Below are 23,834 nucleotides of genomic sequence, written 5' to 3' on the forward strand. Positions count from 1 at the left end.
AGTACGCTGATACCTGATATGTGGGGGGAACCACCGTTTGAGCGCATGGCAGAGCTCGGAAGAGAAGGAGCATCATTTGGAATGCAGACTTGAGGTACCTTCACACTCAGCGACGCTGCAGCGATACCGACAACGATGTCGATCGCTGCAGCGTCGCTGTTTGGTCGCTGGAGAGCACACAGACAGCTCTCCAGCGACCAATGATGCCGGTAACCAGGGTAAACATCGGGTTACTAAGAGCAGGGCAGCGCTTAGTAACCCGATGTTTACCCTGGTTACCAGCGTAAAAGTAAAAAAAAAACAAACAGTACATACTTACCTTCCGCTGTCTGTCCTCGGCGCTGTGCTTTCCTGCACTGACTGTGAGCACAGCGGCCGGAAAGCAGAGCGGGGACGTCACCGCTGTGCTTCCCGGCTGGCCGGCGCTCACAGTCAGTGCAGGAAAGCACAGCGCCGAGGACAGACAGCGGAAGGTAAGTATGTAGTGTTTGTTTTTTACTTTTACGCTGATAACCAGGGTAAACATCGGGTTGCTAAGCGCGGCCCTGCGCTTAGTAACCCGATGTTTACCCTGGTTACCAGTGAAGACATCGCTGAATCGGCGTCACACGCTGATTCAGCGATCTCTGCAGGAGGTCCAGCGACGAAATAAAGTGCTGGACTTTCTGCAGCGACCAACGACATCACAGCAGGATCCTGATCGCTGCTGCCTGTCAAACTGAACGATATCGCTAGCCAGGATGCTGCAACGTCACGGATCATTAGCGATATCGTTCAGTGTGACGGTACCTTTAGATGGATTGGTCTGCAGGCGTCACATTGCGTTTGCAGAGCCCCATATGTACCTAAACAGTAGAAACCCCCCACAAGTGACCCCATATTGGAAACTAGACCCCCCCAAGGAACTTATCTAGATGTGTTGTGAGAACTTTGAACCCCCAAGTGTTTCACTACAGTTTATATCACAGAGCCATGAAAATAAAAAATCCTTTTTTCCCACAAAAATTATTTTTTAGCCCCCAGTTTTGTATTTTCCCTAGAATAACAGGAGAAATTGGACCCCAAATGTTGTTGTCCAATTTGTCCTGAGTACGCTGATACCCCATATGTTGGGGTAAACCCCTGTTTGGGTGCATGGGAGGGCTCGGAAGGGAAGGAGCACTGTCTTACTTTTTCAACGCAGAATTGGCTGGAATTGAGATCGGACGCCATGTCGCGTTTGGAGAGCCCCTGATATGCCTAAACAGTGGAAACCCCCCAATTATAACTGAAACCCTAATCCAAACACACCCCTAACCCTAATCCCAACGGTAACCCTAACCACACCTCTAACCCAGACACACCCCTAACCCTAATCCCAACCCTATTCCCAACCGTAAATGTAATCCAAACCCTAACCCTAACTTTAGCCCCAACCCTAACTGTAGCCTTAACCCTAGCCCTAGCCCCAACCCTAGCCCTAACCCTAACGGGAGAATGGAAATAAATACATTTTTTTAATTTTTTAATTTTTCCCTAACTAAGGGGGTGATGAAGGGGGGTTTGATTTACTTTTATAGCGTTTTTTTAGCGGATTTTTATGATTGGCAGCCGTCACACACTAAAAGACGCTTTTTATTGCAAAAAATATTTTTTGCGTTACCACATTTTGAGAGCTATAATTTTTCCATATTTTGGTCCACAGAGTCATGTGAGGTCTTGTTTTTTGCGGGACGAGTTGACGTTTTTATTGGTAACATTTTCGGGCACGTGACATTTTTTGATCGCTTTTTATTCCGATTTTTGTGAGGCAGAATGACCAAAAACCAGCTATTCATTAATTTCTTTATTTTTTTTGGGGGGGGGGGGAGGGGGCGTTTATACCATTCCGCGTTTGGTAAAATGGATAAAGCAGTTTTATTTTTCGGGTCAGTACGATTACTGCGATACCTCATTTAGATTATTTTTTTATGTTTTGGCACTTTTATATGATAAAAACTATTTTATAGAAAAAATTATTTTTGCATAGCTTTATTCTGAGGACTATAACTTTTTTTTATTTTTTCACTGATGACGCTGTATGGTGGCTCTTTTTTTGCGGGACAAGATGACATTTTCAGCGGTACCATGTTTATTTATATCTGTCTTTTTGATCACGTGCTATTCCACTTTTTGTTTGGTAGTATGATAATAAAGGGTTGTTTTTTGCCTCGTAGTGGGACAGTTTTATAGGTCACATTATAGCGACAGATCGCTGATCTGACACTTTGCTGTGCACTGTGTCAGATCAGCGATCACACAGGCACAGCAGAGAGGTTTCCCGGCGCTTGCTCTGAGCAGACGCTGGTAAGCCACCTCCCTGCAGGACCCGGATGCAGCACCGCGGTCATTTTGGATCCGGGCCTGCAGGGAGGAGGTGGTAAGAGACCTCTGAGGGTCTCAGGGAAGCACGCAGGGAGCCCCCTCCCTGCGAGATGCTTTCCTATACCGCCGGAACACTGCGATCATGTTTGATCACACTGTGGCGGGGGTTAATGTGCCGGGGGCGGTCCGTGACTGCTCCTGGCACATAGTGCTGGATGTCAGCTGCGATAGTCAACTGACACCCGGCCGCGCTCCCCCCGTGAGTGCGGCTGATCGCACTGGACGTACTATCCCATCACTAGGAATTAAGTCCCAGGTCACCTTGACGGGTTAGTACGTCCAATGGGATTAAGGGGTTAAATGCTTAAGGTACCTTCACACTGAGCAACTTTCCAACGAGAACGACAACGATCCGTGACGTTGCAGCGCCCTGGATAGCGATCTCGTTGTGTTTGACACGCAGCAGCGATCAGGATCCCGCTGGCTGTGACATCGCTGGTCGTAGCTAGAAGTCCGGAACTTTTTTTGGTCGTCAGGTCGGCGTGATTCGTCATGTTTGACAGCAAAAGCAACGATGCCTGCAATGTTTTTTTCATGGAGCTAACAACCAGCGAGAACGATAAGTACGTCACTGGATCGCTCCTGCATCGTTCTGCTGTTGCCGTGTTTGACGTCTCCTACCGACCTAAACAGTGACGCTGCAGCAATCGGCTCGTTGTCTATATCGCTGCAGCGTCGCTAAGTGTAATGGTACCATAAGGAAGCCTCTTCAGTTTTTTTTTGTTATTTATTCTAATTTACTGAGATAATGACTTTGGGATTTTCATTGGCTGTAAGCCAGAATCATCAACATTAACAGAAATAAACACCTGAAATAGATCACTTGGTTTGTAATGACTCTATAGAATATATGAGATTCACTTTTGGTATTAAAGAACTGAAATAAATTAACTTTTTGCTGATATTCTAATGTTGTGAGAAGCACCTGTACCTGTAAGTATTATATCTGGTCATTTTCAGCAGTGTTCAAAACATAAAAAGAAAAAAACTGGGGGAAAAAAAACAAAACTAATGATTAAGCGCATATTATATGAAGTTTTGGATTGCACTAAAACTCAAATTTCTACTTTACATAAGACGCTTTTTGCCTTGACTGTCTTTTAGTCATGTACAAAAATTGCAGGAAATAAAGAATATATTAGGATACATTTGTAAATATACTTAGAAATAAAATATAATATAGAAATATATTACAGGAAAATTACACAACGTATAGATATATCAAAAGGCGCAACAAACCGCTGTCTGACATTGGAAAGGAAAAGAAATGGTAACTTTAACAACTAACTAAAAAATATATGGTGACATAACACCATGATCCTAGACCCTTTGACTGCTGGGATCCTCAAAGGTCCCGATTCCTCATTTGCAGATTTTCCCTGCACGGTGTTGCGGCAATGCAAAGGTAATTAGCATGGGAAATACAGTGTGTCTGTAAAGTCATGGTGCACTTTTGAACAGTCACAGGATCTATTTATAGTTTACATTTTGGCGCCCTTTCTCTACCCCAATCATATCAGACCTGTTCATGAGGAGAGATAACAAGAGCCAATCAAACGACACAAACTAATTTAAGCTGTTGCTGAGCCTGTGGAGAAACGGGGTCAGTGGGTGCTCTCGTCCGCTGGCCCGGCTGTCTTTAGCAAGACTGCATGGACCACGGCTCATACCACTGAACGCCCGCTCTATCTCCCAGTGGGCAATACACTACACAGACAACACAGGGTTAAGGTAAAACAGTGTGGCAATACTTTATTGAACCACAGCACACAATAGCAAACAGAACAATCCCAACATGCCTGGAATTGCTTGATTACATGGGCTTGATTACAGTGATAAAATATCACTGCGTCTCCACGTATTTCCAGTATGACCTGATGTCAGAGCTCCCAGGGTCGCTACTTCATCTGTGGATGCACGCACAGAGAAGAGGTAACGACAAGCATAGGGAGATGACCAAGAACTGTCCATAGAGTCCATACAAGGTCCAAAGCTAGCTGACACTATGTCAGAGCTCCCAGGGTCGCTACTCCATCTGTGGATGCACGCACAGAGAAGAGGTAATGACAAGCATAGGGAGATGACCAAGAACTGTCCATAGAGTCCACACAAGGTCCAAAGCCAGTTGACACGAGAGTCACCACCTGGCTTATCTGACTATCTCCATGGAACCAGGCGACCAGCGGGTCCCAAACCTGGCTTTCTCCAAACATATCCATGGGTCAGAGATGGTCACTGGATCAGATCTGTGTCCTTCCAACCGGAGCCGAAAACCCCTAGGTTGTTTCCTATAGAATCAAAGATCAGTGTCCCTTGTGATGGTGCCATGATGAATTGGCTGCATTCCTTTCTCTTGTCTGTTGGGTGGTTTGCAGAATGTCTGGCTGGTAGCTCTGTGTTACTTCAGTCTCCCAGGATGTGATCTGTTATGACCTGGTGGTCAGGACAATAATGGACCTGGTGGTTAAGAGCAGACGGAATGACCTGATAGTTACTGATAATAAAGGACGAGCTCTGTTGTGAATTCTGTTGTCGGGCTCCCTCCTGTGGTCATGATTGGTACTTCAGCTGGTTCTGTCCATGGACTATCTCTGGTGGGTGTTTCTGAGTTTCACAGGTGACGAGGTTAATTCGTTAGCTGCTGCTCTATTTAACTCCACTTAGATCTTTGCTCCATGCCACCTGTCAATGTTCCAGTATTGGTCTAGTTCTCTCCTGGATCGTTCTTGTGACCTGTCTTCCCATCAGAAGCTAAGTTCCAGCTTGTATTTCTTGGGTTTGCTATTGTTCTGTCCAGCTTGCTATTTAATTTGTTGTCTTACTTGCTGGAAGCTCTGGGACGCAGAGGGAGCGCCTCCGCACCGTGCGTAGGTGCGGAGGGTCTTTTTGCGCCCTCTGCGTGGTCTTTTTGTAGGTTTTTGTGCTGACCGCAAAGTAACCTTTCCTATCCTCGGTCTGTTCAGTAAGTCGGGCCTCACTTTGCTAAATCTATTTCATCTCTGTGTTTGTTAGGTCTCGAGTTCCCGCTTCTGCACAGGGGGAATCTCGAGCCATCTCCGCTGCGGTCTCCCATTCTTATCCAGCCGCAGTGGAGTCTGCTCAGCAGGGACGTCGGTCCCAGCGTCTTGCTCAGTCTCATTCTGTACAGAGAGTTACTGCTGCTTCTTCAGCTTCTGCCATTAAAGCCAGTGCTGGTCAGCAGCGAGCGGACTTCTCTGGGACTAAGTCTTTGTCTGCACACACTGAGCATGCCCAGGGCAAGATCTCCCGTTGGAGATCGAGGGTCATGTGCTCAGGCCCTGCAGCACATTCCATTGGTCCTCTTGGCAGGTCTTGGAAGGGCAGTTTCTGTGGCCACTTCCTGTGCTGCAACTATATAAACTGCGCATGACCGCACGGCCATGCGCTAGTGTACATTTGCATACGTGTGTTTGTTGTGAGTGCAAGTCGTCCTTGGATACCCCTTCCCTATTGAATGTCTGTTCGCGGAAGGTGTATGGTTGCTATCTAGCGCCCGACTTATCCTACAGCATGAATCACACATTACAGCGTCCAGTTGCTGTGACCGCCAGTACAGCGCCGTGCACTTCCTCTGTGCTTTCCTTACCCAAGCCTGGGTGGTTAGTGGCGTTCGTCACTGCGGCACCGCATGCACTCTTGTGCCCTAATATTGTTATTTAGCTTCCTTACACACCCAGTTGCGGTGTTGTGCCAGCAAGGGTCTAATCGGACTTCAATCCTAGTTGGGGTTGAGTTCGCCGACTACTTGCTCGCGCTCTATGTGCGGTACCGCGATCCTGTGACGCAACAGGATCGCTTCCTTCACGCTGGGTGAAGTTTAACCCATGTGTGTATACTTATGAGTACCGCCATATAGTCCGTCATTACTTGGCAGCAGGTTCCATCTCTGCACGGTGGACCCCGGGCTGCGAACGCACCATACTCTATCTGTCTATTATTTGGTGCGTTCCGCTAGCCCTAACATTACACTAGCGCCAGGGTCTGGCTAGTAATGACGGACAAACAGCAATCCTTGTGGTATATCCAGCAGCTGGAGGGTAGGTTGGCGGCTCTTGAGAGCGCAACCTCAGCTGTGGATGTTACCGCAGTTGCTGTACAGGCTGCTAGCGTGGCTGCAGCAACCCTGTCCATTGCCACCCCTGCTCCGACATTTTCTCGCCTCCCGCTGCCAGAAAAATTTTCTGGTGATAGCAAATTTTGTAGGGGATTTGTGAGTCAGTGCTCTATTCACCTCGAGCTCCTGGCTGCACGTTTTCCCACAGAGCGGGCTAAGGTGGGATTTATAGTGTCTCTCTTGTCGGACAGGGCGTTGGAATGGGCTACGCCGCTGTGGGAGCGTGGCGATCATGTGGTGCAGAGTGCTCCGCTGTTTCTGAGCACTCTGAAACAGGTCTTTTTAGGACCTCAAGTCACCCATGATACTGCACTCCAACTGCTGGCATTAACTCAGGGTGAGTCCTTGGTCAGTCATTTTGCCGTCCAATTCCGCACTTTAGCTTCTGAGCTGGATTGGTCGGATAAAGCTCTTATCCCCATATTTTGGAGGGGCCTGGCTGACCACGTTAAGGACGCTCTGGCCACTAGGGAGATTCCTGCCACACTGGAGGAGTTAATAACTGTCTCCACTCGAATTGACCTCCGTTTTAACGAGCTGAGGTTAGAGCGAGCCCAGTGTAGGCAGAGGTTTCGGCTGGCTCCTACCTTCGCCAAACCTCTGGAATCTCCGGTCCTGGTTCCTGAGTCACATGAGGCCAGGGAAGTGTCACAAGCGGGATCTAAGTCCCGGACCGCTTGTGCACTCAAGGTCTGTCATGTTTGCCAGCAGTCAGGACATCTAACCACCAGATGTCCTCAGCGGTCGAGGAAACGTCAGCGTCTAGTGGTAGTAGGTGGAGGTACACTAGACACGGCGACGTTTGCCTCTAAATTGTCCTTTAAGGGGACAATTACTATAGGCTCATTCTCCCACTCGGTAGAGCTCTGCGTGGATTCTGGGGCGGAGGGCAATTTTATGTCTTCTGCCTTCGCCCAACGTCACTCAATACCCCTGGTTATGCTAGCTCAACCAGTAACGGTACGAGTGGTGAATGGGTCGACACTGCTCTCACAGATAACACACCAGACCATCCCTTTTACTCTGTCCATGTCGCCATCTCATCAGGAGATTATATCTCTGCTCGTCATTCCTGAGGGAATTGATGAGGTCCTGTTGGGAATACCTTGGCTACAGTACCACTCTCCTCATATCGAGTGGTCCTCTGGCAGAATCCTGGGATGGGGCGAATCTTGTGGGGGTAGGTGTCAGAGGGAGTGCGTTCAGGTTGCTACTACAGAGGTACCCGCAGATCTTTCCTCTCTCCCCAAGCAGTATTGGTCTAATGCAGACGTGTTCTCCAAAAAGGCGGCGGAGATCCTTCCGCCCCATCGCCCCTATGACTGTCCTATTGATCTCTTGCCTGGTGCTGAGCCTCCCTGGGGTCGGGTCTATCCGCTATCTCTCCCGGAGACGGAGGCAGTGTCACAGTACATCCAGGAAAATCTGGCAATAGGATTCATTAGGAAGTCAGTGTCATCTGCTGGGGCAGGGTTCTTCTTCGTGCAGAAGAAGAATGGGGAATTGCGTCCATGCATAGACTACAGGGGTCTTAATGCCATCACCGTTAAAAATAAGTATCCTTTGCCCTTGATATCTGAGCTCTTCGATAGGCTTCGGGGAGCAAGGGTATTTACTAAACTAGATCTGCGGGGTGCTTACAACCTGATTCGCATCCATGAGGGGGACGAATGGAAGACGGCTTTTAACACCAGGGATGGGCACTATGAATATCTGGTGATGCCCTTCGGGCTCTGTAATGCCCCAGCCGTTTTCCAAGACTTTGTGAACAATATCTTCCGGGATATGCTTTCCACCTCGGTCGTAGTCTATCTGGATGATATTCTCATCTACTCTCCAGATATTGACTCCCACCGGAGAGATGTTTGCAAAGTCTTCGACCTCCTACGGGCAAACTCCCTCTATGCCAAGTTGGAGAAGTGTATGTTTGAGCAGGAGTCCTTACCTTTCCTAGGCTACATCATCTCTGCCCAGGGATTGGTTATGGATCCTGCCAAACTACAGGCTGTGATGGACTGGCAGGAACCCCATTCTCTTAAAGCGGTGCAGCGCTTTATGGGGTTCATTAATTATTATCGCCAGTTCATTCCGCACTTCTCAACTTTGGTAGCTCCCATGGTTGCCCTCACCAAGAAGGGGGCGAATCCCAAATTGTGGTCTGAGGAGGTCTCCAAGCCCTTTAACTCTATAAAGTCACACTTTGCTAGCGCTCCCATCCTACATTGCCCCGATGTTGATAAGCCATTTATCATGGAGGTGGATGCCTCTTCTGTTGGTGCTGGAGCAGTCCTCTTCCAAAAGGATGCTCAAGGTCGGAAGCATCCTTGCTTCTTTTTCTCCAAGACCTTCTCACCAGCAGAGAGGAATTATTCCATCGGGGACAGGGAGTTGCTAGCCATGAAGTTGGCTTTCTCGGAGTGGAGACATCTCTTGGAGGGAGCACGTTTTCCCTTCCAAGTCTTCACAGACCATAAAAATTTGGTGCACCTGCAGACAGCCCAGCGGTTGAATTCTCGCCAGGCCAGATGGTCTTTATTCTTCTCCCGGTTTCATTTCACCCTCCATTTTCTTTCTGGGGAGAAGAACATTCGGGCCGACGCTCTCTCTCGCTCCGTTGTGTCATCTGCGGAGGAGGAGGAGGAGCCTCGGCTTATTGTCCCCACGGAGAGCTTGAGAACTGTGGCCCCGGTTTCGCTAGAGTCTGTGCCTCCGGGCAAGACTTTTGTACCATCCAGTTTGCGACCGGAGGTTCTCTCTTGGGCACACTCGTCCAGGGTGGATGGACATTTTGGTACCAAAAGGACATCTGAGTTACTGGCGAGGACATACTGGTGGCCGCATATGGCTCGTGATGCCGCAGAGTATGTTCGGGCGTGTGTCTCTTGCGCCAAGAACAAGACTCCTCGGCAACGGCCAGCTGGATTGCTTTATCCTCTGCCGGTGGCGGACAGGCCCTGGGAGATGGTCGGGATGGACTTTGTGGTGGGCTTACCCAAGTCTCGTAACTGCACCATTATCTGGGTGATCACCGACCATTTTTCCAAAATGGTGCACTTGGTGCCTCTTCCACGGCTACCTTCTGCACGGGCGTTGGCTGTCTTGTTCGTCAAGCATATCTTTCGCCTACACGGTATGCCAGACAAAATTGTTAGTGACCGGGGTCCCCAGTTTGCGTCTCGATTCTGGAGAGAGCTTTGTCGTCTACTCAGTATTGAGTGGAATCTCTCTTCGGCATATCATCCCGAGACGAATGGGTTGGTAGAGAGGGCCAACCAGACCTTGGTCACATATTTACGACATTTTGTTTCTGCCAGGCAGGATGACTGGGCATCCTTGCTACCGTGGGCAGAGTTTGCACTTAACAATGCCGTAGCCGACTCCACCGGTCAGACTCCATTCCTCCTAAATTACGGTCAGCATCCGCGTGTTCCTGTGCCCATGCCTGTGTCTTCTGCTGACTCCAGGGTGGCAGACTGGGCTGTGGAGGCACGGGACATTTGGGACCGCACGCAGGATGCCATTCGGGCCTCCAAGGAGAGAATGAGGTCCTCCGCCGATGTTCATCGGCGCCCCGCTCCGACCTTTGCTCCTGGCGACTTGGTGTGGCTCTCCGCCCGTAACATCAGGCTGCGAGTTGAGTCCACTAAGTTTGCTCCTCGCTACTTGGGTCCCTTCAAGGTTCTCGAACAGGTTAATCCTGTGGTCTACCGTTTGGCTCTTCCTCCACGCTTGGGTATCACCGACACCTTTCATGTGTCCCTCTTGAAACCCGTATACATGTCCCGGTTTTCCGAGTCATCTGCCGGGACATCGGGTTCGTCTACGGACGATTACGAGGTGAACGCTATTTTGGGGTGCAAGGTGGTACGCGGAAAAAAGTTCTATCTGGTGGATTGGAAGGGTTATGGCCCAGAGGACAGATCATGGGAGCCTGCTGAAAACATTCGGGCCCCACAGCTCATTGCTGCCTTCGAGCGTAGCGAGGCCCAAGGAGGGGGGGGCCCTAGGAGGGGGGGTAATGTTAGGTCTCGAGTTCCCGCTTCTGCACAGGGGGAATCTCGAGCCATCTCCGCTGCGGTCTCCCATTCTTATCCAGCCGCAGTGGAGTCTGCTCAGCAGGGACATCGGTCCCAGCATCTTGCTCAGTCTCACTCTGTACAGAGAGTTACTGCTGCTTCTTCAGCTTCTGCCATTAAAGACAGTGCTGGTCAGCAGCGAGCGGACTTCTCTGGGACTAAGTCCTTGTCTGCACACACTGAGCATGCCCAGGGCAAGATCTCCCGTTGGAGATCGAGGGTCATGTGCTCAGGCCCTGCAGCACATTCCATTGGTCCTCTTGGCAGGTCTTGGAAGGGCAAAGTTTCTGTGGCCACTTCCTGTGCTGCAACTATATAAACTGCGCATGACCGCACGGCCATGCGCTAGTGTACATTTGCATACGTGTGTTTGTTGTGAGTGCAAGTCGTCCTTGGATACCCCTTCCCTATTGAATGTCTGTTCGCGGAAGGTGTATGGTTGCTATCTAGCGCCCGACTTATCCTACAGCACGAATCACACATTACAGCGTCCAGTTGCTGTGACCGCCAGTACGGCGCCGTGCACTTCCTCTGTGCTTTCCTTACCCAAGCCTGGGTGGTTAGTGGCGTTCGTCACTGCGGCACCGCATGCAATCTTGTGCCCTAATATTGTTATTTAGCTTCCTTACACACCCAGTTGCGGTGTTGTGCCAGCAAGGGTCTAATCGGACTTCAATCCTAGTTGGGGTTGAGTTCGCTGACTACTTGCTCGCGCTCTATGTGCGGTACCGCGATCCTGTGACGCAACAGGATCGCTTCCTTCACGCTGGGTGAAGTTTAACCCACGTGTGTATACTTATGAGTACCGCCATATAGTCTGTCATTACTTGGCAGCAGGTTCCATCTCTGCACGGTGGACCCCGGGCTGCGAATGCACCATACTCTGTCTGTCTATTATTTGGTGCGTTCCGCTAGCCCTAACAGTGTTTGTATTTTCATTTTTACTCACCGTCATTATATGTGGGGGGCTGCCTTTTCCTTTGGGGAATTTCTCTGAGGCAAGGTAGGCTTTATTTTTCTATCTTCAGGGCTAGCTAGTTTCTTAGGCTGTGCCGAGTTGCATAGGGAGCGTTAGGCGCAATCCACGGCTATTTCTAGTGTGTTTGATAGGTTTAGGGATTGCGGTCAGCAGAGTTCCCACGTCCCAGAGCTCGTCCTTATTATCAGTAACTATCAGGTCATTCTGTGTGCTCTTAACCACCAGGTCCATTATTGTCCTGACCACCAGGTCATAACAGTACAGGTGGCGTAAAGTACTAATGCATCTCAATAGAGGGATAAGAGAAGTTCTGAGACCATTTTTTTTTCTTTGCAGTGTGTTTTGTCTCTATTTTCCCCTTTACCTCTGGGTGGTTCAGGACACTGGTGTAAACATGGACATTCAAGGTCTGTCCTCTTGGATGGATAATCTCACTACAAGGATACAAAACATTCAAGATTTTGTGGTTCAGAATCCGATGTCAGAGCCTAGGATTCCAATTCCTGATTTGTTTTTTGGTGATAGATCTAAGTTCTTGAATTTCAAAAATAATTGTAAATTGTTTCTTGCCTTGAAACCTCGCTCCTCAGGTGACCCTGTTCAACAAGTAAAGATCATTATTTCTTTGTTACGTGGTGACCCTCAAGACTGGGCATTTTCCCTTGCGCCAGTCGATCCGGCATTACGTGATGTTGATGCGTTTTTCCTGGCGCTTGGATTGCTTTATGACGAACCTAATTCAGTGGATCAGGCAGAGAAAATCTTGCTGGCTCTGTGTCAGGGTCAGGATGAAGCGGAGATATATTGTCAGAAGTTTAGAAAGTGGTCTGTGCTCACTCAGTGGAATGAATGTGCCCTGGCAGCAATCTTCAGAAAGGGTCTCTCTGAAGCCCTTAAGGATGTCATGGTGGGGTTTTCCATGCCTGCTGGTCTGAATGAGTCTATGTCCTTGGCCATTCAGATCGATCGACGCTTGCGTGAGCGTAAAGCTGTGCACCATTTGGCGGTACTATCTGAGCATGGGCCTGAGCCTATGCAATGTGATAGGACTTTGACCAGAGCTTAACGGCAAGAACACAGACGTCGGAATGGGCTATGTTTTTACTGTGGTGATTCCACTCATGCTATCTCCGATTGTCCTAAGCGCACTAAGCGGTTCGCTAGGTCTGCCACCATTGGTACAGTACAGTCTAAATTTCTATTGTCTGTTACACTGATTTGCTCTTTGTCATCCTATTCTGTTATGGCATTTGTGGATTCAGGCGCTGCCCTGAATTTGATGGACTTGGAGTATGCTAGGCGCTGTGGTTTTTTCTTGGAGCCCTTGCAGTATCCTATTCCATTGAGAGGAATTGATGCTACGCCTTTGGCCAAGAATAAGCCTCAGTATTGGACCCAATTGACCATGTGCATGGCTCCTGCACAACAGGAGGATATCCGCTTTCTGGTGTTGCATAATCTGCATGATGTGGTCGTTTTGGGGTTGCCATGGCTACAGGTTCATAATCCAGTATTGGACTGGAAATCTATGTCTGTGTCCAGCTGGGGTTGCCAGGGGGTACATGGTGATGTTCCATTTTTGTCTATTTCGTCATCCACCCCTTCTGAAGTCCCGGAGTTTTTGTCGGATTATCGGGATGTATTTGATGAGCCCAAAGCCAGTGCCCTACCTCCTCATAGGGATTGCGATTGTGCTATTAATTTGATTCCTGGTAGTAAGCTTCCTAAGGGCCGATTGTTCAATTTATCTGTGCCAGAACACGCTGCTATGCGGAGTTATATAAAGGAATCCTTGGAGAAAGGCCATATTCGCCCGTCGTCATCACCGTTAGGAGCAGGGTTCTTTTGTGTGGCCAAGAAAGATGGTTCTTTGAGACCTTGTATTGATTACCGCCTTCTTAATAAAATTACAGTCAAATTTCAGTATCCTTTGCCGTTGCTGTCTGATTTGTTTGCTCGTATTAAAGGGGCTAGTTGGTTCACCAAGATAGATGTTCGAGGGGCGTATAATCTTGTGCGTATTAAACAAGGCGATGAATGGAAAACAGCATTTAATACGCCCGAGGGCCACTTTGAGTACCTGGTTATGCCATTCGGGCTTTCCAATGCTCCATCAGTATTTCAGTCCTTTATGCATGACATCTTCCGAGAGTACCTGGATAAATTCCTGATTGTGTATTTGGATGATATTTTGGTCTTTTCGGATGATTGGGAGTCTCATGTGAAGCAGGTCAGAATGGTGTTCCAGGTCTTTCGTGCAAATTCCTTGTTTGTGAAGGGGTCAAAGTGTCTCTTTAGAGTTCAGAAGGTTTCATTTTTGGGGTTCATTTTTTCCCCTTCTACTATCGAGATGGACCCTGTTAAAGTCCAGGCCATTTACGATTGGACTCAGCCGACATTTGTGAAGAGCCTGCAAAAGTTCCTGGGCTTTGCAAATTTTTATCGGCGCTTCATCGCTAATTTTTCTACTGTTGCTAAACCGTTGACTGATTTGACCAAGAAGGGTGCTGATGTGGTCAATTGGTCTTCTGCAGCTGTAGAGGCTTTTCAGGAGTTGAAGTGTCGTTTTTCTTCTTCCCCCTGTGTTGTGCCAGCCAGATGTTTCGCTTCCGTTTCAGGTTGATGCTTCCGAGATTGGAGCAGGGGCTGTTTTGTCGCAGAGAAGTTCTGATGGCTCGGTGATGAAGCCATGTGCTTTCTTTTCTAGAAAGTTTTCGCCTGCTGAGCGTAACTATGATGTTGGTAATCGTGAATTGTTGGCCATGAAGTGGGCATTCGAGGAGTGGTGTCATTGGCTGGAAGGAGCCAAGCATCGTGTGGTGGTCTTGACAGATCACAAGAATTTGACTTATCTTGAGTCTGCCAAACGGTTGAATCCGAGACAGGCTGGATGGTCGTTATTTTTCTCCCGTTTTGATTTTGTGGTTTCGTACCTTCTGGGCTCTAAGAATGTGAAGGCTGATGCCCTGTCAAGGAGTTTTGTGCCTGACTCTCCGGGTGTTCCTGAGCCGGCTGGTGTTCTCAAGGAGGGGGTAATTTTGTCTGCCATCTCCCCTGATTTGCGGCGGGTGCCGCAAAAATTTCAGGCTGATAGACCTGACCGTTTCCCAGCGGAGAAACTGTTTGTCCCTGATAGATGGACTAGTAGAGTTATCTCTGAGATTCATTGTTCAGTGTTGGCTGGGCATCCTGGAATCTTTGGTACCAGAGATTTGGTGGCTAGATCCTTCTGGTGGCCGTCTTTGTCGCGGGATGTGCGTTCTTTTGTGAAGTCCTGTGGGACTTGTGCTCGGGCTAAGCCCTGCTGTTCTCGTGCCAGTGGGTTGCTTTTGCCCTTGCCGGTCCCGAAGAGGCCCTGGACGCATATTTCTATGGATTTTATTTCGGATCTCCCCGTCTCTCAAAAGATGTCGGTCATTTGGGTGGTTTGTGATCGCTTTTCTAAGATGGTCCATTTGGTACCTTTGTCTAAATTGCCTTCCTCCTCTGATTTGGTGCCATTATTTTTCCAGCATGTGGTTCATTTACATGGTATCCCGGAGAACATCGTTTCTGACAGAGGTTCCCAGTTTGTTTCAAGGTTTTGGCGATCCTTTTGTGCTAGGATGGGCATTGATTTGTCTTTTTCCTCTGCTTTCCATCCTCAGACAAATGGCCAAACCGAACGAACTAATCAAACTTTGAAAACATATCTGAGATGCTTTGTTTCTGCTGATCAGGATGATTGGGTGTCCTTTTTGCCGTTGGCTGAGTTCGCCCTTAATAATCGGGCCAGCTCGGCTACTTTGGTTTCGCCGTTTTTCTGCAATTCTGGTTTCCATCCTCGTTTCTCTTCAGGGCAGGTTGAGTCTTCAGACTGTCCTGGTGTAGATACTGTGGTGGATAGGTTGCAGCAGATTTGGACTCATGTGGTGGACAATTTGACATTGTCCCAGGAGAAGGCTCAACGTTTCGCTAACCGCCGGCGCTGTGTGGGTCTCCGACTTCGTGTTGGGGATTTGGTTTGGTTGTCGTCTCATTATGTTCCTATGAAGGTTTCCTCTCCCAAGTTTAAGCCTCGTTTCATTGGTCCGTATAAGATTTCTGAGGTTATCAATCCTGTGTCATTTCGTTTGGCCCTCCCTGCTTCTTTTGCCATCCATAATGTGTTCCATAGGTCATTATTGCGGAGATACGTGGCGCCTGTGGTTCCATCCGTTGATCCTCCTGCCCCGGTGTTAGTTGAGGGGGAGTTGGAGTATGTGGTGGAGAAGATTTTGGATTCTCGTGTTTCGAGACGGAAACTCCAGTACCTGGTCAAGTGGAAGGGTTATGGTCAGGAAGATAATTCCTGGGGTTTTGCCTCTGATGTTCATGCTGCCGATCTGGTTCGTGCCTTTCATTTGGCTCATCATGGTCGGCCTGGGGGCTCTGGTGAGGGTTCGGTGACCCCTCCTCAAGGGGGGGGTACTGTTGTGAATTCTGTTGTCGGGCTCCCTCCTGTGGTCATGAATGGTACTTCAGCTGGTTCTGTCCATGGACTTCCTCTGGTGGGTGTTTCTGAGTTTCACAGGTGACAAGGTTAATTCGTTAGCTGCTGCTCTATTTAACTCCACTTAGATCTTTGCTCCATGCCACCTGTCAATGTTCCAGTATTGGTCTAGTTCTCTCCTGGATCGTTCTTGTGACCTGTCTTCCCATCAGAAGCTAAGTTCCAGCTTGTATTTCTTGGGTTTGCTATTTTTCTGTCCAGCCTGCTATTTAATTTGTTGTCTTGCTTGCTGGAAGCTCTGGGACGCAGAGGGAGCGCCTCCGCACCGTGAGTCGGTGCGGAGGGTCTTTTTGCGCCCTCTGCGTGGTCTTTTTGTAGGTTTTTGTGCTGACCGCAAAGTAACCTTTCCTATCCTCGGTCTGTTCAGTAAGTCGGGCCTCACTTTGCTAAATCTATTTCATCTCTGTGTTTGTATTTTCATCTTTACTCACCGTCATTATATGTGGGGGGCTGCCTTTTCCTTTGGGGAATTTCTCTGAGGCAAGGTAGGCTTTATTTTTCTATCTTCAGGGCTAGCTAGTTTCTTAGGCTGTGCCGAGTTGCATAGGGAGCGTTAGGCGCAATCCACGGCTATTTCTAGTGTGTTTGATAGGTTTAGGGATTGCGGTCAGCAGAGTTCCCACGTCCCAGAGCTCGTCCTTATTATCAGTAACTATCAGGTCATTCCGTGTGCTCTTAACCACCAGGTCATAACAGAGCTCTGGGACGTGGGAACTCTGCTGACCGCAATCCCTAATCCTATCAAACACACTAGAAATAGCCGTGGATTGCACCTAACGCTCCCTATGCAACTCGGCACAGCCTAAGAAACTAGCTAGCCCTGAAGATAGAAAAATAAGCCTACCTTGCCTCAGAGAAATTCCCCAAAGGAAAAGGCAGCCCCCCACATATAATGACTGTTAGTAAAGATGAAAATACAAACACAGAGATGAAATAGATTTAGCAAAGTGAGGCCCGACTTACTGAACAGACCGAGGATAGGAAAGGTTACTTTGCGGTCAGCACAAAAACCTACAAAAAGACCACGCAGAGGGCGCAAAAAAGACCCTCTGCACCGACTCACGGTGCGGAGGCGCTCCCTCTGCGTCCCAGAGCTTCCTGCAAGCAAGACAACAATAAAAATAGTAAGCTGGACAGAAAAATAGCAAACCAAAGAAATACAAGCTGGAACTTAGCTTCTGCTGGGAAGACAGGTCACAAGAACGATCCAGGAGTGAACTAGACCAATACTGGAACATTGACAGGTGGCATGGAGCAAAGATCTAAGTGGAGTTAAATAGAGCAGCCAGCTAACGAATTAACCTCGTCACCTGTGGAAGGAAACTCAGAAACACCCACCAGAGGAAGTCCATGGACAGAACCAGCCGAAGTACCATTCATGACCACAGGAGGGAGCCCGACAACAGAATTCACAACAGTGATCTCTGAGTCTTTTTATACCCAAGGCATGTAAGCTATTTTTAGAATTGCCCAGGGTCTCTCAGTCCAACATCAAGATAAGGTAAACAATGGTGATGGGATTAAGTAGCACTATTAGCATATAAGCACACATCAATAAACAAAGCTTAACACACTCAATGTACAGTCACTATTACAGACTAAAGGTACCGTCACACTCAGCGACGCTGCAGCGATATAGACAACGATTCGACCTAAACTAGATCGCTGGAGCGTCGCTGTTTAGGTCGCTGTAGAGACGTCAAACACAGCAACTCCAGAACGATGCAGGAGCGATCCAGTGACGTAACGGCGACTCACTTATCGTTCTCGCTCCATGTAAAAACCATTGCTGGCGTCGTTGCTTTTGATCTCAAACATGACGATACACACCGATCTAGCGACCAAATAAAGTTCTGGACTTCTAGCTCCAACCAGCGATATAACAGCGGGATCCAGATCGCTGCTGCGTGTCAAACATAACGAGATCGCTATCCAGGACGCTGGAACGTCACAGATTGTTGTCGTTCTCATTGCAAAGTTGCTGAGTGTGACGGTACCTTTACACAGTATGTTAATATAATATATCAGTTGGCAAGTCTGTCTTCTTGACCCGCCAGACAAACACTTAAATTCACAAGCCAATATACAGATAAGGCTATGTTCACATTTGCGTTGTTGGGCGCAGCGTCGTCGACGCAAGGCACAACGCATGTCAAACGCATACACAACGCAGCATTTTTTGACGCATGCGTTGTCCTATACAATTGAAGATCAAAAACGCCCCCCAAAAATACATTTAGTCAAAAGGCGCATGCGTCAAAAAACGCGGCTCAACGCAGGCACCTGCGCCCTATGCGTTTTTCATAGACACTAATGGTTTTTTTGGCACATTTACGACGCAGGTGTGTTACATGCGTTTTTCTTTGGAAATGTGACGCATCAAAACTGCAACCTGTAGCGTCATCCGCGCCCTGTCTGGTGCGCCAAAAAAATGCATGCGTCATACAACGCATGACAACGCATACCAGCGCATGTCCAAGCGCCCCTCATGTTAAAGATAGGGGCGCATGACGCATGTGTCGGTATCCGTCGACGACGCTGCGCCCAAAGACACAAATGTGAACGTAGCCTAAAAAGCCAGTTCTTTTGGTTTTGCAAAAACATGGTTGTCTGGGAAATTAAGATACAATCTGGTTTCTTCACAGAGACCCCAGTCAGATTAACCCCTAATAAACTGATCTCTGTTTAATACACTGCCAGGTCAAATTGCGGCTGTTGCATGCCATCAAACCGGCGGATAGACCCAAACGATGCCCGTTTGCTACAGATATGCTTCATGAGATCGACAATGATGCAAGATTTTTGCAGAAGATTGTGTTTAGCGATGAAGCGACCTTCCATATCTGTGGGCATGTTCATCGCCATAACATCCAAATATGGGCTGCTGAACATCCTTATGTCTACATTGAGTATGAACGTAACACCCCTAAAGTGAACGTGTGGTGTGGCCTGATGCATGATAAGGTGATAGGCCCTTTTTTTTTCACGGAGCGGTTGTGACGGCAAACACGTACGTTGACATGTTGGAATTGTATGCAGTGCCACAATTTCCAGAAGGTGTCATCTTTCAACAGGATGGGGCTCCTCCACACTATGCCACCATTGTTCGTGAGTTTCTGGATAGAACATTCCCCCAGCGGTGGATAGGCAGGGGTTCTGTCAAGCCATGGCCACCACGATCCCGGGATCGGCCACCACAATTTCAGGATCGGACACCCTTAGACTTTTGGGGTTATATGAAGCAACAGATGTACAGTGAATGTATCAATAACATTAAATCACTTCAAGCAGAGAATCACAGACGTTATTCACTCTGTTACACCAGACGTCCTTACTGTGTGTGGCAAGAATGTGGCAAGAACTTCATTATCGTTTGGATGTGTGCATGGCAACAAATGGAGCCCACATCGAAATACACTGAATAGGTATGAAAAATTGGGAGAGTTTCTCTTTTATTTGGAGCAGATTTCACATTTCTATAGTTTTTTTGTTGCTTTCCAGTGACTGATCAGAAGTGCAACCTGACTTTACGGACACACTGTAGAACAAATACCAAGAGCAGAGTTGGCAGATGAATATATGGGTGAAATATCTAATATATAATTGCCTAGAATACTACTTCCTGCAATTTGTGCCAACTTCCGTGGCTTAGTCCGGAGCTAATGTCCGGAGCTAATGTCCGGAGCTAATGTCTGGAGATAAGTGACGTCAACAGTGTCCAGTGTCTGATTGGTTGCCGCCTGCTGCGAGCGACCAATCAGAAACGTGCCGTACTGTGACACACTCCGCCCACCATTTTGGTGTGATTTTTGAATTTTTACCTCACAGCAAGTTTCTACTGCGTGGAGGCGGGCCCAGTGACGTTGCTCTTCAAGCTCCTGCCGAATTTCGTCAAAAAAATGATAATACCATTTACCAAAACTATATATATTTAGTTGTGAAGTGGTTCAGTGACATTTTCACACCAATTTTGAACTTTTGTTTGGTGTTTTCTCCATATACTGCCTATTATTCACTGACTGTTATACTGAGAGACTGCCGTTTATTAACCTCTTCTTTGCCACATTGGGTATATTGCTCTATTATTTGCCACATAAGGACATTGTCCATTATTGCCCAGCAATTTCTCTGCAATATAAACTGCCTATTTATTAATATCTGCATTCCTGCAAAGAACTATTGCCTATTATTAACTGGCTATTTTCCTACTACCTGACACTGCCCACAACACGCAAAGTTGTCGTCTGATGTCTTTCATCCCTCCCCTCATAAGCATGTTCATGGATCCTGTGTAACTGTACCTTAAATAACAAGAATTGTCAAGAGCTGGTGAGTGCAGCCATTTTTTGTTCTTTCTTACTATTATTTATTAATTGTATTATTCTTACATTTGAATAAATAAAGTATATATGGATTGTAGACTCCCGATTCTTTAGAATCGGGCTGCCATCTAGTAGCCTATAATCATCTACAGATGGTAGAAGTCACAATTTCAAAGCACCTGAATATACTGTGGATATAGAGCCTACAGTCTTCCCCATGAGAGCATCACCTCTTCTAGCTTGATATTGGATATATATCAAGAGGTTTTCTAAGGCTGAGAGCACATAGTGGATGGTCACATGTACCTGATACTCTGCCAATCCGCAGTGGCCAATTGTTACTTCTCCCCAACCGCATTGTTGTTTTTTATTTTTGGATTATTACAGGAGATGAGGGCTTCGGTGGAATTAGGCGTTATACTCACCTAACAGTATTTGTAATGTTTAAATAAAAATGGAAAACTGTTTTGCTTTATTTCTAGTAAAAGACTTTATTCTGACTGTCTGTATTTACCATATAACTAAATGAGTAGTAATGGATAGGTATCTTACAGACGCCTTTCCATTACTAAGCCGTGGATTTCATGTCACCTGATAATACAAAGGTGATGTCAACCCCACAAATATGACCCCCACTTGCCACCGGGGGCAAGTGGGAAGAACCGAGCAAAGCGCCAGAATTGGCACATCTAATAGATGCGCCTTTTCTGGGAAGCTGCTGGCGGCTATTTTTATGCTGAATGGGGGGTGGGGGGGGTCTATATCATTAGCCCCTTACCAGCCTGAGAATACCAACCGCCAGCTGTCAGCTTTAGCAAGGCTGGTTGTCAAAGAAGGGGGGGAATGCAAGCCGGTTTTTTTTAATTATTTATTTAAATAATTAAAAAATCAGTGTGGGGACCCTAAAAAATGAATGCAGGGACCCCTGTATTCTTCAAACCAGCCTTGCTGACAGCTGAGAGTTGCAGCCCCCACCTGCGAGTTTTGCCTGGAAGGTTATAGAAAATAGAGGGGAACCCACACCAGATTTTTCATTTATTTGCTTATCTACAGAACAGGAGCCGGCTTATGAATACTCCCATCAGCCACTCCTGCTGCATTATTCTCACTTACATATAACTCTCCATACTCCCCTGCTTGCGCTGATCACCGGCAGAGCAGGGTAGAATCAAGAAATCCATCTTCAGCACCCGGCGCCGGTGAACAGAGCTCACAGTAGTGCTTCTTCCTTGGCGCCAGTGCATGTCACATGGATGACATCCATGTGTGTTCTGTGTGCGGGATGTTTTGCGGTCGGTGCTCATGGTAAAAGGTGGACATGTCTATGTGTGGGTCACACAGACACGCGGTCTGTGGAAACACACTGACATATGCACAGACCCATTCACTTGAATTAGTCTATGTATGTCAGTGTCTCCGACACGTGTGAAAGGTCACCACACGTACCGGAGACACTGATGCGTGAAAGAGCCCTAATGTTTTGTTTTTTTTCTGGACAAAGATAGACAACTTCTTTTTAATGACACATTAGAAAATCATAATAAACCATTAAGATTAGTGACATGTCTACAACTCAATTGTGATATGAAGACATTATCTGCATTCACTTTTTGACAGTAAAAGGATGTTAATTACCATTACTCTTCCTTCATTTCTTTTTAGTCAGCCTACCCGTTCTCTATGCTCTGCATGCAACTTCTGAATAACATCCGCACTAATCCTTAACTCCCACTCCTGGCTCCAAGACTTCACTTGAGCTGCACCAATTGTCTGGAATGCTCTACCCAAAGAAATTAGGACAAACCACAATTTACACAGTTTTAGGCGCTCCCTAAAAAGACATCTGTTTAGGGAAGCCTATTACATTCCCTAATCTAAGTCTTTTCATATATAACCCAGTCACTATTTCTTTTAACATAACTCTCCATCAAACTCCACCACACCCAAAAGCGCTACAAATATTGGCTGATGACTAGCTTATGCAGCTTTTATCTATCCCCCATTTCCTCAAGATGGCTGTACGCACCTGTACTTTGTGTCATCCCAACCTCATTGTAGGTTGTAAGCGCTTACGAGCACGGTCATCATTACTTTTGCTTTAATTATTGCATTATCTTTAACTTTGCCATTTATGACTGTTGTACATGAACTGCTGAATTGTAAAGTGCTGTGGAATATTCTGGCGCTATATAAATAAAGATTATTATTACTATCATAATCTGTATGTGGTTCTACACGGATGCAACAATCTTTTTTTTTTACGGACAAAGAAAAAAGTGCCATTTACAGATTGTTTAGGAATTTCTGGACAGTTGGTAACCCTGTTTCCAGCGTGGCCTTATTCTAAAGCAACAGTGACAAGCACATAATAAATTTGAAGAATAACAGTACCTTTATGTTTTTTATCCGTGCTATTTTCTCATCAACATTCACTATGATTTTTGCTGCTTCTCCTTTCTCTCTAAAGAAGAAATAAAGGGTGAATGATTAAATCAAGAATGAATATTTGTTCTTACTAGTCATAATATGTTGTCAGCTTGAATGTAAGCATTATTCCAGCCTGTACGATCAGCTCACTCACTTTGCAGCACTTTACATACCTTATTAAGAAATGGGAAAAACACCCAGTTGTCAATTTATTCTTCCATTTCCAGGAAGAATAACACAGAAACAGCATAACTGAGAGTTGTTAAAAAAAAGCCAAGCCTTGAAATTACAAAAAAATTTAAAAATATAAAAAAACAAACAAATAAACCTGAAAACAATTGCATGTGTGACACAGTATTAGGCCAGTCTCACACGTCCAGATAATTCCGCTACCGGAAAAATCGGTACCGGAATTATCCGTGTCCGTGCGTTTACGTGGCACATCAGTGTGGCACACGTGCGGCATTCGTGTGCCGACGGAAGACCACACGCACCGTGCAGGAGACAGCGCTACAGTTAAGCGATGTCCCCTGCATCTGGTGCTGAAGCCGCTAATCATTTCTTCTCTCCAGCATCGTTCGCTGGAGAGAAGATATGAAAGCTCTTTTCTTTTTTTTTTGTGTTTAAAAAAAAGATACCTGTCCCCAACCCCTCCCCTCCCCCCCAATGATTAGCGGCTTCAGCACCACGCGGGGGGGGGGGGGACAGCGCTTACAGTAGCGCTGTCTCTTGCACGGCACACGGACTGCACACGGACAACATCCATGTGCGGTATGTGTTTTACACGGACCCATTGACTTTAATGGGTCCGTGTAATACGTGTGCTCCCACGAACACTGACATGTCTCTGTGTTTTCCAAACGGACACGGTCTGTGAAAACACGCTGACATGTGCAGAGACACATTGATTTTAATGTGTCTACGTGAATCAGTGTCTCCGGTACGTGAGGAAACCGTCACC

At 47.1% G+C, this 23,834-nt stretch overlaps 1 protein-coding gene across 1 annotated transcript in view; it reads right to left on the bottom strand.

The window, feature by feature from the left end:
- Positions 1 to 23,834, bottom strand: part of STARD9 (StAR related lipid transfer domain containing 9) — a 313,170-nt gene that overhangs the window by 241,233 nt on the left and 48,103 nt on the right. The window contains exon 2 of the mRNA XM_069730886.1: positions 22,838 to 22,907. Within this exon, the coding sequence (XP_069586987.1) occupies positions 22,838 to 22,907 (70 nt within the window). The remainder of the gene's footprint in view (positions 1 to 22,837; positions 22,908 to 23,834) is intronic.

Source organism: Ranitomeya imitator, chromosome 1 (assembly GCF_032444005.1).
Source record: "Ranitomeya imitator isolate aRanImi1 chromosome 1, aRanImi1.pri, whole genome shotgun sequence".
Classification (NCBI taxonomy): Eukaryota; Metazoa; Chordata; class Amphibia; order Anura; family Dendrobatidae; genus Ranitomeya; species Ranitomeya imitator.